The sequence below is a fragment of the Panthera pardus genome, unplaced genomic scaffold, assembly GCF_024362965.1.
Source record: "Panthera pardus isolate Hobbes unplaced genomic scaffold, ASM2436296v1 HiC_scaffold_20, whole genome shotgun sequence".
Lineage (NCBI taxonomy): Eukaryota > Metazoa > Chordata > Mammalia > Carnivora > Felidae > Panthera > Panthera pardus.
Window position 1 is genome coordinate 92,177,458 of NW_026526766.1, and position 11,448 is coordinate 92,188,905.

General features: G+C 63.3%; 1 protein-coding gene across 1 annotated transcript in view; it reads left to right on the forward strand.

The window, feature by feature from the left end:
• The window catches only part of CCDC187 (coiled-coil domain containing 187), a 36,281-nt gene that overhangs the window by 21,523 nt on the left and 3,310 nt on the right, over positions 1 to 11,448 (forward strand). Inside the window, exons 16-24 of the mRNA XM_019435969.2 lie at positions 2,565 to 2,650; positions 3,257 to 3,444; positions 4,423 to 4,510; positions 5,827 to 5,973; positions 6,885 to 7,048; positions 9,272 to 9,435; positions 9,850 to 9,983; positions 10,343 to 10,452; positions 10,997 to 11,070. Coding sequence (XP_019291514.2) covers positions 2,565 to 2,650; positions 3,257 to 3,444; positions 4,423 to 4,510; positions 5,827 to 5,973; positions 6,885 to 7,048; positions 9,272 to 9,435; positions 9,850 to 9,983; positions 10,343 to 10,452; positions 10,997 to 11,070 — 1,155 coding nt within the window. The remainder of the gene's footprint in view (positions 1 to 2,564; positions 2,651 to 3,256; positions 3,445 to 4,422; positions 4,511 to 5,826; positions 5,974 to 6,884; positions 7,049 to 9,271; positions 9,436 to 9,849; positions 9,984 to 10,342; positions 10,453 to 10,996; positions 11,071 to 11,448) is intronic.

Genomic DNA, 11,448 nt, shown 5'->3' on the forward strand with positions numbered 1-11,448 from the left:
CCCGTTCCCGGTGCTCGCTCTTGCTTTGTGTAGACAGGATTCCCGCCCCGGCGACGCGCCGTCCTTCTGCCCGGAGGACCTCCCTTAACGCTTCCGGACGGGGGGGAGGGGGGGCGGTGGCGACATCTTCTTTTAGCTTTTGTATGTCTAAGAACAAACTCATCGCATCGGTGTTTCTGAAATACCCTTTGCGGAGTTTAGCCCAGGTGGACCGTGTCTCCCTCCGGCTGGCAGTGGCGCCCCGTCTTCTGGCCGCGTTGTTTTGCACCGCAAGCCTGCGGTCAGTGTCGCTCTTCTCCCGCGCACGCTGTCCCTTTCCTCGGGCTGCCTTTCTGGCTTTCTCCTTGTTACTGCCTTGCGGCTACTTGATATGATAAGGTTGTGTTCGGTTTCTCTTTAAAAGGCTCTCGTGCTTGGGGTGCGTTGCGATCCGGGCACCCGAGGGTTTATCGTTTGCCTCGTGCTTGGGAATGTTCAGCCACGGTGTCGTCTGTCTCCTGGCCAACAAGCCTCCGCTGGCAGGGACGTCAGGACACCTGAAGCCCCGTGCTTGCGAGGCTCTATTCTGTTTGATTCTCTTTTTCTTCTGTGTTTCCTTGTGGAGAGCTCCAACTGCCGTGCCTTCAAGTTCATTACTCTTTTCTTCTGTGGCCACTGATCTGTCGTTAATCCCATCCGGTGTCTTTTCCTTCTCAGGTATTTGGGCTTTCATTTCTAAAACTTCCACCTGGACACTTTTTTATATCATCCCTGATTCTACCCAACTTTTTAAATATATAGAACACAGTCACAAAAGCTTTAAAAATTTTTTTTAATGTTTGTTTTTGATAGAAAGAGACAAAGCACAAGCAGGGGAGGGGCAGAGAGAGAGGGAGACACAGAATCCGAAACAGGCTCCAGGCTCCGAGCTGTCAGCACAGAGCCCGACGCGGGGCTCAAACTCATGGACTGTGAGATCATGACCCGAGCCGAAGTCGGATGCTTAACCGACTGAGCCACCCAGACACCCCCAGTTATAACAGCTTTTAAAGGCCTTCTCTGGCTAATTCTACCGCCTGGGTCAGTTTCTACTGACTGTTCTCGTGATAGGTCGTGGCTCTTCTTCCCGTGCCTGCTGAACATTTTGACTTTTACCTTGCCGGGGGGCCCCACACACAGTCGTGAGCTTTGTTCTGGAACACAGTTACTTGGATGCAGCTGGAGCCTCCCGGGTGTTGCTTTCCTAATTTGTTAGGTGGGTTTGAAGCAGGTGTCCCCCTGGGACGGAGGCAGGACCTTCTGTGCGCTCTGCCCTGAGACCCGTGGAGCGTGAGGTTTTCCAGCCCGGCTGGCAGAGACGGGCATGGCCCCCAGGCTCTGATCCTTCCCGATGCTTCTCTCCCCAGCGTGGGGAGCTCCCTCACATGCTTTCACCAGCCAGTTCCCACTGAAGGCTGAAGGGGGGGGGGCACTCCAAATCTCCAGGTTCTCTCGGCGCAGCTCTCTTCTCCCTGGTCCTTTTGCCACGAGCTTTACATGCTTCGGTCTCTCCAGACTCCCAGCTCCATCTTGTCTCCTCTGGGGGTCTGACAGGCTCTGCTTCAGTTTCCCCTTCTTGCGGTGGAGCCTAGAAACACTCTCAAGGCAGTCAGCTGTGACAATCAGGGGTCTCACCTAATTTGTTTTCTGTCTCTCAGGGATCACCGTGCTATATGGCCTGATGTCCAGGGTCTGGAGAATTGTTTTCTCATATACATATTGGGAATGTTCATATATGTGTACCTGCATATACATAAGTAATTTTTTTGTTTTGTTGCTTTTTTTACTGTTTATTTTTGACAGAGAGACAGACAGAGCATGAGTGGGGGAGGAGCAGAGAGAGAAGGAGACACAGAGTCCAAAGCAGGCTCCAGGCTCTGAGCTGTCAGCACAGAGCCTGACGTTGGGCTCGAACTCACAAACCGTGAGGTCACGACCTGAGCCGAAGTCAGACGTTTCACCGACTGAGCCACCCAGGCGCCCCTATTTTGTTGCTTTTTACAGTCATTTTTAGCGGGACAGTAAATCCACGATCCGATCCCTTGTACTCTCTCGGTGGGAAGCACAAGTCCTCAAATTAACTTTCTAAAACTATAGAGTCCTTTTCCATCCACCCGGCGCAGAAGGACAGCTAGTAGCAGCCCATGCCAAAAGAGCTGCTTAAGCCCGGAATCTGCTGCCTCCCCACCTGCTGGATGCCGGACCTCAAGGGGTCACGCTCTGGCTCTGGGCCTCGGTCTCGGAAGGGAAGCCGTGGGACCAAGTCATTCCTGAGGCTCCTCTCCCTTGGGTCTGGTCCTTTGTATGATCAGTGGGTTCACACACAATTTCACACCGGGACTAAAGAGGCGGTTAAATCCTCCTGGTGCGGCCTTGTGAAGATCTGATGTGAAGCTGTGTGTATGGGGGGGGGGGGGGAACACTACCCCAGATATCCTACCTTTGAGAGGCCCTCCTGTAGAAAAGGCCACTGGAACCCTTACCTGACCCAGCAGGCTGTCCAGAACCCCTACAGGGCCCAACCACAGACTGCTTTCTGTCCTCAGAGTCCAGGCAGGAAGAGAGGCCAGACCAAGCCCCCTCCCAGCTGCCCCTGGCCAGGCTCTACCCTCAGGACAACCCCACCCACCAGGTACAGGGAGAGGTACTCTGGGGAGGCAGGTTCAGGGGAGGTGCTGGCATTAGCTCTTAGACCCAAATCCTCCCTCAGCTGCCTGGAGCCATCGGGTGCTGAGGACCACCTTTCCTAGAGCCTGCACTCAGAGGGTCTCTGCTGCAGATCCTGGGCTGGGATGGGGGTGGGGGGAGGCACTCCCTGCCATGGGCATCGCCCACCCTTCCAACTGACATCTGCCCAAGCCCCTTCCTCATGCCTGGGGTGGTAGGTGAGAGCAGGCATTTCAGCAAAGTGCTTCAGGCAAGGCTGGCCCCCACCTTTCAGGTTGCACATTTCAGGGCAGGTGGCCCAGTCTTTCCTCAACCCTCTTGGGCACAAATACGTGCCCAGACTGAATCAAGGCAAAAGACCAAGATGATGAGGACCCCTCCCTGCCCTCGGGAGCCCGCAGTCGGGAGGGGGGTACCCCGCCCCAGGAAAGGAGGCACACAACTCGGGATGAGTGGAGCAGACAGTCTGGGAGGGCTTCCTGGAGGCGCCGGCCTCCTCCCCTAGGCTGGGCACCGCTCCCACCCAGCGAAGCTGGTCCCGGAGCGGCCCGGTCGGTCTGCCCCGCCCCAGGGGAGCCCGGCGGGGCCCTGGAGCGCGAACCCCGGAGCCCTCGGCCGCTTCACGCTGCAGATGCTTGACGTGAGCCTGCGGGAGGAGGAGCTGCGCGCGCAGCACCAAGCTGCGATGCTGCGCCTGCGCGAGAAAGTGCTGGAGGAGAAGATGTGCGCCGAGCTGGCCTGGCTGGAGCATCAGCGAGAGTGAGCGCGTGCGCGGCCCCGCCCCCGTTCCGACCCCGCCCCCGAGCCGCCCCGCCTGCCACTCGGGCCCCGCCCCCGACCGGACTCCGCCTCCCACCGGTCTCGGCTCCCGCCCCGGTCCTGACAGCGTTACGGGGAACAAACCGAACCGATGCAGATAGTAATGGGTGTTTGCGGGAAGTTAGTTAAGGCAGTGAAGTTCCAGAAACAAATGACGTAAACATTTAAAGCACCCGCAGTCCCACCTCTCCCAGACAGCCCCTGCGTATTTTCCAGTCTGTCCTGCCAGCTCTCGTTGCGGGAGATACACAGGGCCGTTTAACAGCATTCCGAGAACACTCCACTGCTGTCTTGTGACCTGGGTTTCCACTCACAAGTCAGGAAAGCTTTCAGAGCCCCCGCGTAGCCGCTGCAACGTGCAGGGGCCCCACCCCGACTGACCACACAGCTCCTTTAGGCCTGTGGAGGGGGGCCTCCAGCTGCCTCCTGCCGGTGACCACGGAGGAGACACGCCCCTTAAGGGAAACGTCTAGAAGCGGGCCTTCGGTGTCGGGGAGGGGAAGCACGGTTTAAGCTTCTTGATATTCCCTCACTGGTTTCCAGTGAGTGTATCCCAAATAAGCTTCCCCCCCACCCGGCCACCTTCCACTCTCCCTCCTTGGGCAGTTTAGGAACCCGGCAGGCTGTGGGGGTTCTATGCATGGTGGGCCCCGAGCCCCGCCCCAGGGGACCCTTTGGGTGGGCTAGAGCTCCAGGGTGGGAGGCGCTGCCCTTCCTTCATGTGTCAGGCCCGAAAGTGGTCACGAAGAGCGGGTGGGGAGAGTGACGGTCTGGACTGAGCCCCCGGGCCCGGGTTCCCCCAGCCTGCCCCTAGTGCATGGCACTGGGAGGGGGGCGTCCCAGGTCCACCTGGCCGGCCAGTTTTCACATCCACTTGCCGAACCTGAGGTGGATTGTCAGTCCCGCCTCCCCCCTCAGGTGTCTGGGCGGCGAGGGGAAGGACACGATGCTGGTGGCCTTGGCAACGAGGCAAGAGCAGGCGCTCAGCAAGCTTGAGCAGGAGCAGGTAAGGGTGACCCAGCCCCGTTCGGTGGGCAGGTGACCAGCACCGAGGTGGTCCTGCCATCCTCCTGGCTGGGAATGTGGGCCTTCTGCACCACACCTTGATCAGTCCCCAGCCCTCGCCACCCTCCAGGGCCGCTCAGGACCTCGTGGTGCATGGGGAGCGCCCAGTGGCCGGGGTGGGGGCGGCGTGGCCTGGATGGGGTGTGGCCCTGTAGTCCTGTGTCCTGCGGCCTCTTGGAGCCTCAAGAATGGGAGAATGACAGCAGTGTCTGTCGGGGGGCCGGCGGGGCTTTAGTGCAGCCAGCACTGACCAGGGTGAGCGTGTACCACTGCAGACAGGGCTCAAGCCCAGTTTCCTTCGCTGGAAAATGGGCACCGGGGCCGCTGTGCTGGTGATCTCATCAGTGTCCCAGCATGCTGTGTGGTGGAGACTAATGTTAACCGCCGCCCTTTATGCAGATGAAGAAACCGGGGCTCAGTGTAGGGGGCTTGTCTCACTCGGGGACCCTCAGAGGGGAACGAGGGGTGATGCTGGACTTTGGGTTGGCAGAAAACTTCCGCCCAAGGTGGCCTGTATAGGCCAGGGAGGTGGGGTGGCGGATGTGGGACATGGCAGGTACTGGGGGCAACAGGAGGAGACCCAGAGAGAAAAGTGCCGGTGACACCATCTGTTGGGCACACCCTGACCAGTGAGCTGTGAAGAAGACTTGGAAGGAGGTCCAGTTATCAAATGGCAGCTAGGTTCTGTGTTGCAGGCAGAGCCACTGTGGAGGAGGCTGGGGTCTGGGCCCCTGGCCACCGGGGCTTGAGCAGGACAGCGCTGCCGAGGCTTAGTTTCCTCTTTGACCTAGGAAGGCCTCCACCCCCCAAAGTGGGCGTGCAAAGACCCCAGCAGGTGCTCCAGGCAAGGTGGCTCTGCTGAGGGATGTGCCATCAGAGACAAAGCAGGGACCAGAGGACAGATGGGGACGGTTGAACGAAGGGACAAGTTCCCTTTGGGTGGGGGCAGTGCCCAGAACCTGGAGAGAGGGAGGGCCGAGTGGGGGAGGGCAGAAGGGGAGCCGACCTGTGCCAGTCTCGGTTGGCCGACCCAGGGTACGACACCCTGCCTTCCCTCCTGCTTCCTGCCAAGCCTCCCGGGGGCCAGCAAGCCGAGAAGGGCGGGGCGTGGGGAGGGGCCCAGGGAAGGCCCCGTCGGAGCTGGGCTGCCCCCACCCCCAGACACCCTTTATCCCTTTGCTCATGCGTGCACTTCTCTTCAACGTGTGCCTGGGTGCGGGCTTGGGGGTTTGCTGACATCTTCCCTGGCCGGTTCAGAGAGAAATCCGATACCTGCGGGACATTCACCTGTTTTCACACCAAGAGAGGAAACTTCTCCTGCAGCATGAAAAGGACATCGTCTCCCTGCAGAGATCCATGGTGCACCTGCGGCGGGAGCTTCAGGCCCGGACCAGGCTGCCTCAGGTGGGCGCTCTCACTGGGCTGGAGGCCAGGAAACGCTTGGCACCTGGCTGTTCTGTGGCACTGTCCCTCGTAAATACGCTTGTGACCCAGGGAGGGGAGGGACCGAGGAGGAGTGCAAAGGGAAGGCAGGAGGGGCCCCCAAGGCGGCTTCCTGGATACAGTGGCCCGGCTGGGCTCTGGAGGAGGAGCCCCCACAGTGGAAGGTGCTCCAGGCCCAGAGGTGCGGGTGGGAAGCCCAGTGGGAAGGAGGGAGGTCAGGCTAGAGCTGGGATGGGGCCAGGGCTGTACTCACTGTGGGGCAGGGCTGAGGCAAGAAGCGGAGGTGGCCTGGGCTCCTAGGGGGAGCAGCCCCTTGGGGGACCCCGAGCAGCAGGGGTGTCCTTGCTCCAGCTCCCCGTCCCCACCACCTGTGGCACGGAGGGGGCTGTGGGGACACAGAGCAGGGCAGCTGTTCCCAGCCCAAGCTCTGTTGAGCTGCGGATGCTGTGGCCTTGCCTGGTTGGATGAGGACGGGATGAACTGGGTTCTCTGGGTTAACAGTCACCCTGCAGGGGGGGCAGTAGAGCGGTGTCCTCCCTGCCCCAGGCCGGCCCGCAGGGGAGGTGACCCAGGGCTGCCTGCTGCCAGAGCATGGCCTTGGGTGTGAGCTCGGTGACCCGGGCAGCCTGCGGCAAGGACTCTCCAGCTCTGGGCCTGTGTCTGCCCTGCCTCGGGGCCGCTGCCCTGCCTCGGGGCCGTTAGCATGGCACGCAGGGCTCCTGCGAGGCTAGGACCACCTGCTTCAGCTGGTGAAGGCCGACCTGTGGGGGCACACTGGCCGCCGTGCTGTACGTGAAGCCTGCCACCCACTTCCCCTGAGGGGCGGTGACCCACACGTGTCCGTGCCAGCTCCCTCGTGCTGTTTCTCATAGAGTTCCGTCCTTGAGGTCAAGACCACTCAGACGGAGGGGTCTGAGACAAGTGTGCAGCTGAAGGGCCCTGCACAGGGCTCCTCGCGCCCCTTGTCACCGCCCGGGCCCGCCAGCCCCGCCAGCCACTGCCCCCGGACAAGCCCTGAGACCCCACGAGTCCAACAGTGAGTTGTCCCCGGGCGGCCCCGGTGCTTACCATTAAAAACCTTTCCTGTGCTGCTGGCTGGGGTGTCCTCCCCTCTCTGAGCCCAGTTCGTCATCTGTTAAGTGGGGACGGGGCTGCCACCATCCCCGAGACGAAGCGAGTAGACCGGCCTTGCTCCAGGGCAGCGGGCGGCACCCGGGTGGCCACGTGGCGGCCAGGAGCCCCTCCGAGGCTGGCGTGGGGCCTTTCTGCCAGCTGTGGCGGCCGGGCCTTCTCTCACGGGCCCGGCCACGTGGCCGCTGGGCTCGTTTGGCAGCAGAAGGGCCTCTCCCCGCACACTAGAGGGGCCCTGCCCAGGCTGAGTCACCATGAGGGCGGAGGGGGAGGCCGGTGAGCGGTGCCACCTGACCGGGAGCCTGGCTGTGGGAGAGAGCCAGCTGCCTCAGCCATCAAGAGCGTCCCCGCGTCCCTGCGCTGGGAACGCCGCCTCCCCTCTGTCTTAATTACAACGGCCCCAGGGCTGGCTGCCCACGGCCAGGGTCTAATGACAGCAGCCTGGGGGATGAGGGGGCGCCGGTGCAGGAGGCAGCCCCCACCGCCCCAGAAAGGGCCCGCCCCTCCCCGCCGGGAGCGGCCTTTGCAGGGATCCCTGTCTGCCTGCGGGGGGCACCAGCGCCTCCAGTGGCCTTCCTGCCTGCGGAGCGGAGGACCTTTGCACGCCTCCTCCGTGGAAGGGGGTCAGCGCCCCCTCGGCTGCCGGGGCCACGAGCCCCACTTGGCTGCCCTGAGAGCGTGCTTCTCACATCTCAGCACGGGCCCATGCAGCCTTCGAGTTACCATCGACTGCCAGATCTCTGAGGACGCTCCGGGCCGACTGTACCCTCTTGGTGCCCAGGAGCTGGTTCCTGAGGCTGGGTGGGCGGGGCCGTTAGCACAGGCTTAGCACAGGCGGGGGTGAGGCAGGGAAGGGGGGGTGCAGGCCGCCGTCCGTCCTCCCGCAGGGCGAGGCCTCCTTTGCTGTCCTCATCACAGCAGCGATGCGTCGTCATCGCTGGGAAGTTGGGGACCAGAAAGGCTGTGTACACGTTGGGAAAATATCAGATGGCTTCTAACCGCCACCTCCGTCACCGTGAGAGAGACTCTGAGTTTTTGCTGGGGCCGTGCTACGCAGAGAACTAGGTGTCCTCCCTCCATCCAGGGGAGCTCAGCAGTGCTGCGAGTGGGTCAGGGCCCAGGTGCATCCTTGAGCTCTGCCCGTGGAGCCACCCCCCTGCACTCAGCCCACAGAGCTCCTGGCCTGAGATGGGGGGTGGGGGTGGGAGGGGTGGGGAGAGGGGTGACAAGCCTTTGAAAGGGCTCCAGGGGCTGCCATTCCAGTTTGATTTAGCCTGTTCCTGAGGCAGCTCTGGGGGGCGGGTGATGGGCTTGGGCGCATACCCCTTGCTGTGTCCTCGGGGTCCTTGCTCCTGGGGCCAGGCAGGGGCCTGCATCTGGGACACACTCATGGGAACAGGTGCCTCCCAGGCCTTGCCCCAGAGAGGCCAGAGCTCCAGCCCCTGCGTCGTCTCCATCTGCAAAGGCCCCAGATTCCAGGCACGGAGGAAAGCCCTTTGACCCCACTCCCCGTTCACACCCCTGATGTGGGGGTGTGAACACAGCGGCAGGTGCCCAGGGCCCCCTGGGGGAGTTGTAGCATCCGAAGGGAACAGAAACAAGTCAAGCCACACCCTAAAGAGTGGCCGGTGTCCCAGCTGGCCCCTCTGCCTGCATTGTCCAGGGGTCAGGAGACCTGGCAACCTTGCCCCCCGGCTGCCTCCTTGAGGCTGGGACGGGGGGTGGTTTCCTGATGCCCATCAGTGTGCTCAGAGCATGGCAGCGGGTCTGGGCATGTGGCCTCCCGGAGCTCAGGTGGGCCCGGTGGTTTGTCCCCACGGAGAACTCTTGCCGGAGCGCCCTGTGCTGGGGAACAGGGACAGGCGGACGCCTCTGGCCCATCACGCTCTGGCGCTGTGCCTGCACCTCGCGAGCCCCCAGCAGGGACCCGTCTGCTTGGGAAGCTGCCTGGGAGGGGAGGGCCCAGGACCTGTTTTCCTGCACCCGTGTGGTGACCGCTCGGCCACCGACCACAGCCGTCCCCCGGATGTGACGCGTGTTGTCCCATTGGTGGAATGTTGTGGTCGGGGCTTGTCCCCCGGGAGGGCATCGCCCGGGTAGGCAGTCCCAGCCCCGCCCTGCCTTACAGCCTTCTCAGCAAGCAGGCGGATGGGACGCCCCCCCAGGCAACCTCAGCTGCGGAGAGTCACCGGCCGCCTCCAAGGCCCGCGTGGGGAGAGGACACTCCTGTGGCCGGCAGCTGGCCCGACACGGGGCGCCGGCTGGAGGAGAGCCACAGCCCCGTGGGCCAAGGTAACCGGGCACCGCGGTGGCCGCGGTGGCAGCCGAGGCCAGACGGTCACTCTGTCGGTTGGCCCTGGCAACTGGGGGCAGCGTCAGGCTTGAGGTCAGACAGACCTGCGTCCTGGCGCGCCTCACACGGGCCGTGTGGCCTCCCTCTCCGTGTCTGGGCGCACGGCGGGCCCGTTTGCGGGAGGGCCACCTGCGTGCACCTCGACCGACGTTTCCGGGCAGCGGGGGCTGGGCGGGCGCGGAGGCTGTCCTCCCTTCCCTCCGTCTCCTCCTCCGTGTGAAGAGGGGCCAGCTCAGGGGGTGTGCACCCTTCCCAGGGCTGATTTTCTCACAGGACTTCATAATTCCTGGACGCTGTGCCCCCGCGTCCTCCGTTCTGTGCCCATCAATGCTGACAGTCCCTTTGCCTCACAGGAGACCCCCAGACCAACCCCAGCCCCACGGCAGCAGAGGAGAAGACCCGGCCTCTGACAGACAGCCGTGCACAGAAGCTCCAGGGCCCGAACTCCCCGGGTGGAGGGGGTCCCTGCGGCCCCCTGGAAGCCAGCGTGAGTTGAGGCTAGGTCCTGCCCTGGCTGCAGGCAGAGTGGGGGCCTGGCTGTGGCTCGGTCGGACTCTACCGTGTGGCTTTGGGTGGGGGCCGCCCTGTCCACCAGATGATGGTGTTGAGGGGATGGGGCCTCTTTGGCCCTTCTCATCTGGATTCCTCTGTTGAGGGGCCTTTGGTGCCTGCTGGGAGGAGGAGTACCTGGTAAGTGGGGGTCTCCTCGGCGATCTTTAAGGGGATGGTCTTTGTTCCTTACGGTGGTAGCTCCATGGGAGCACAGGGCTTTACCCACGGCTAAGGGGCACGGACTGATGGCCTCGTGGCAGTGGCCACATCCTGGCTGTGGTCTTTCTCCCACAGGTGGTTGAAGGCCGCGTCGGCCGAGCAGGGTCAGAGCTGGGGCTGGATTTTGCCGGCAGCCCCGTGGAGGAGCCCCACAGAATAGAAGGCTGGTGGCCGGGGGAACAGAGGTATGTGGTCTGGAGGGTTGCCTGAGCCCAGGGGACCCGCAGGCAGGGGGTGGGGTCCTGGGGCATGGAGACGCCCGTCCTCTCGTTGGAAGAGGACAGCTCACTCTGTCCGGGTGCCCCTCGTCCTGAACCGGGTCCTCTGTGCCCCCTCAACCCACCCCATGCCCTCCTGAGTCTGACCCCCTCTGTGGAAGCAAAGATGTCACCTGGGGAGTTGGCCCACGATCCCGTGCTGGGGGCAGCGGGAGGGGCCCTTCCAGGGAACGCGTGCCTCTGAGCCTCTCAGAAAGCAACGCCCCCCCAGAGACCTGACCCAGTGGGGACTGAGGCCAGAACCTCCTAAACACGGGGCCCCCTGCCCCCACCCGGGGAGCCCTGCGCTCTGACCGTCACCTCCTGTCGGGGCAGATACCTGGCGGGCACGGGTGTCAAGCTTACGGGGGAGTTGAAGGCCCCGTGGAGGCCCTGAGCCGTGGGGACAAGGCCGGGGGATGGGGCCCTCTCCTGGGCGCCCCCTGGGACATCCGCACAAACGTGTTTGCAGGACCGAGAGCTGTGGGCAGGACCCCTGCGGCCCCTTCTCTCCACCGGGAGCCGCCCAGCTGACCGCTGCTCCAGGTGAGGCCCTGCCGTGCACCAGGACCACGGAACCCCCGCCCGCGGGTCCTCTGCCACCAGTTCCTCCTGGGCCAGAGCCACCCTTCCCCCAAAGCCCCGCGGGGGAGCCCCGCCCACTCGCCATACCCATCCGCCGTCCAAGCGGAGGACTGTAGGGAGGGCCCCTGTCTGGAGCCGTCGTGCCCCAATAAACACAGGACGGCTGCAGTTCTGAGGCGGGGCCCCCAAGGCACGGACATGTCCCCCCAGACGCGGCGCCCTTACTTGAGCTGGCGGGTGGGTGTGGAGCCTGGGCGGGGGGGGGGCTCCGCGGACCACGCTGGGGCTGTGGACCTTTCTTCGCCTCCACCGGGCCCTTCTGGTCCCGATCCGCTGGCT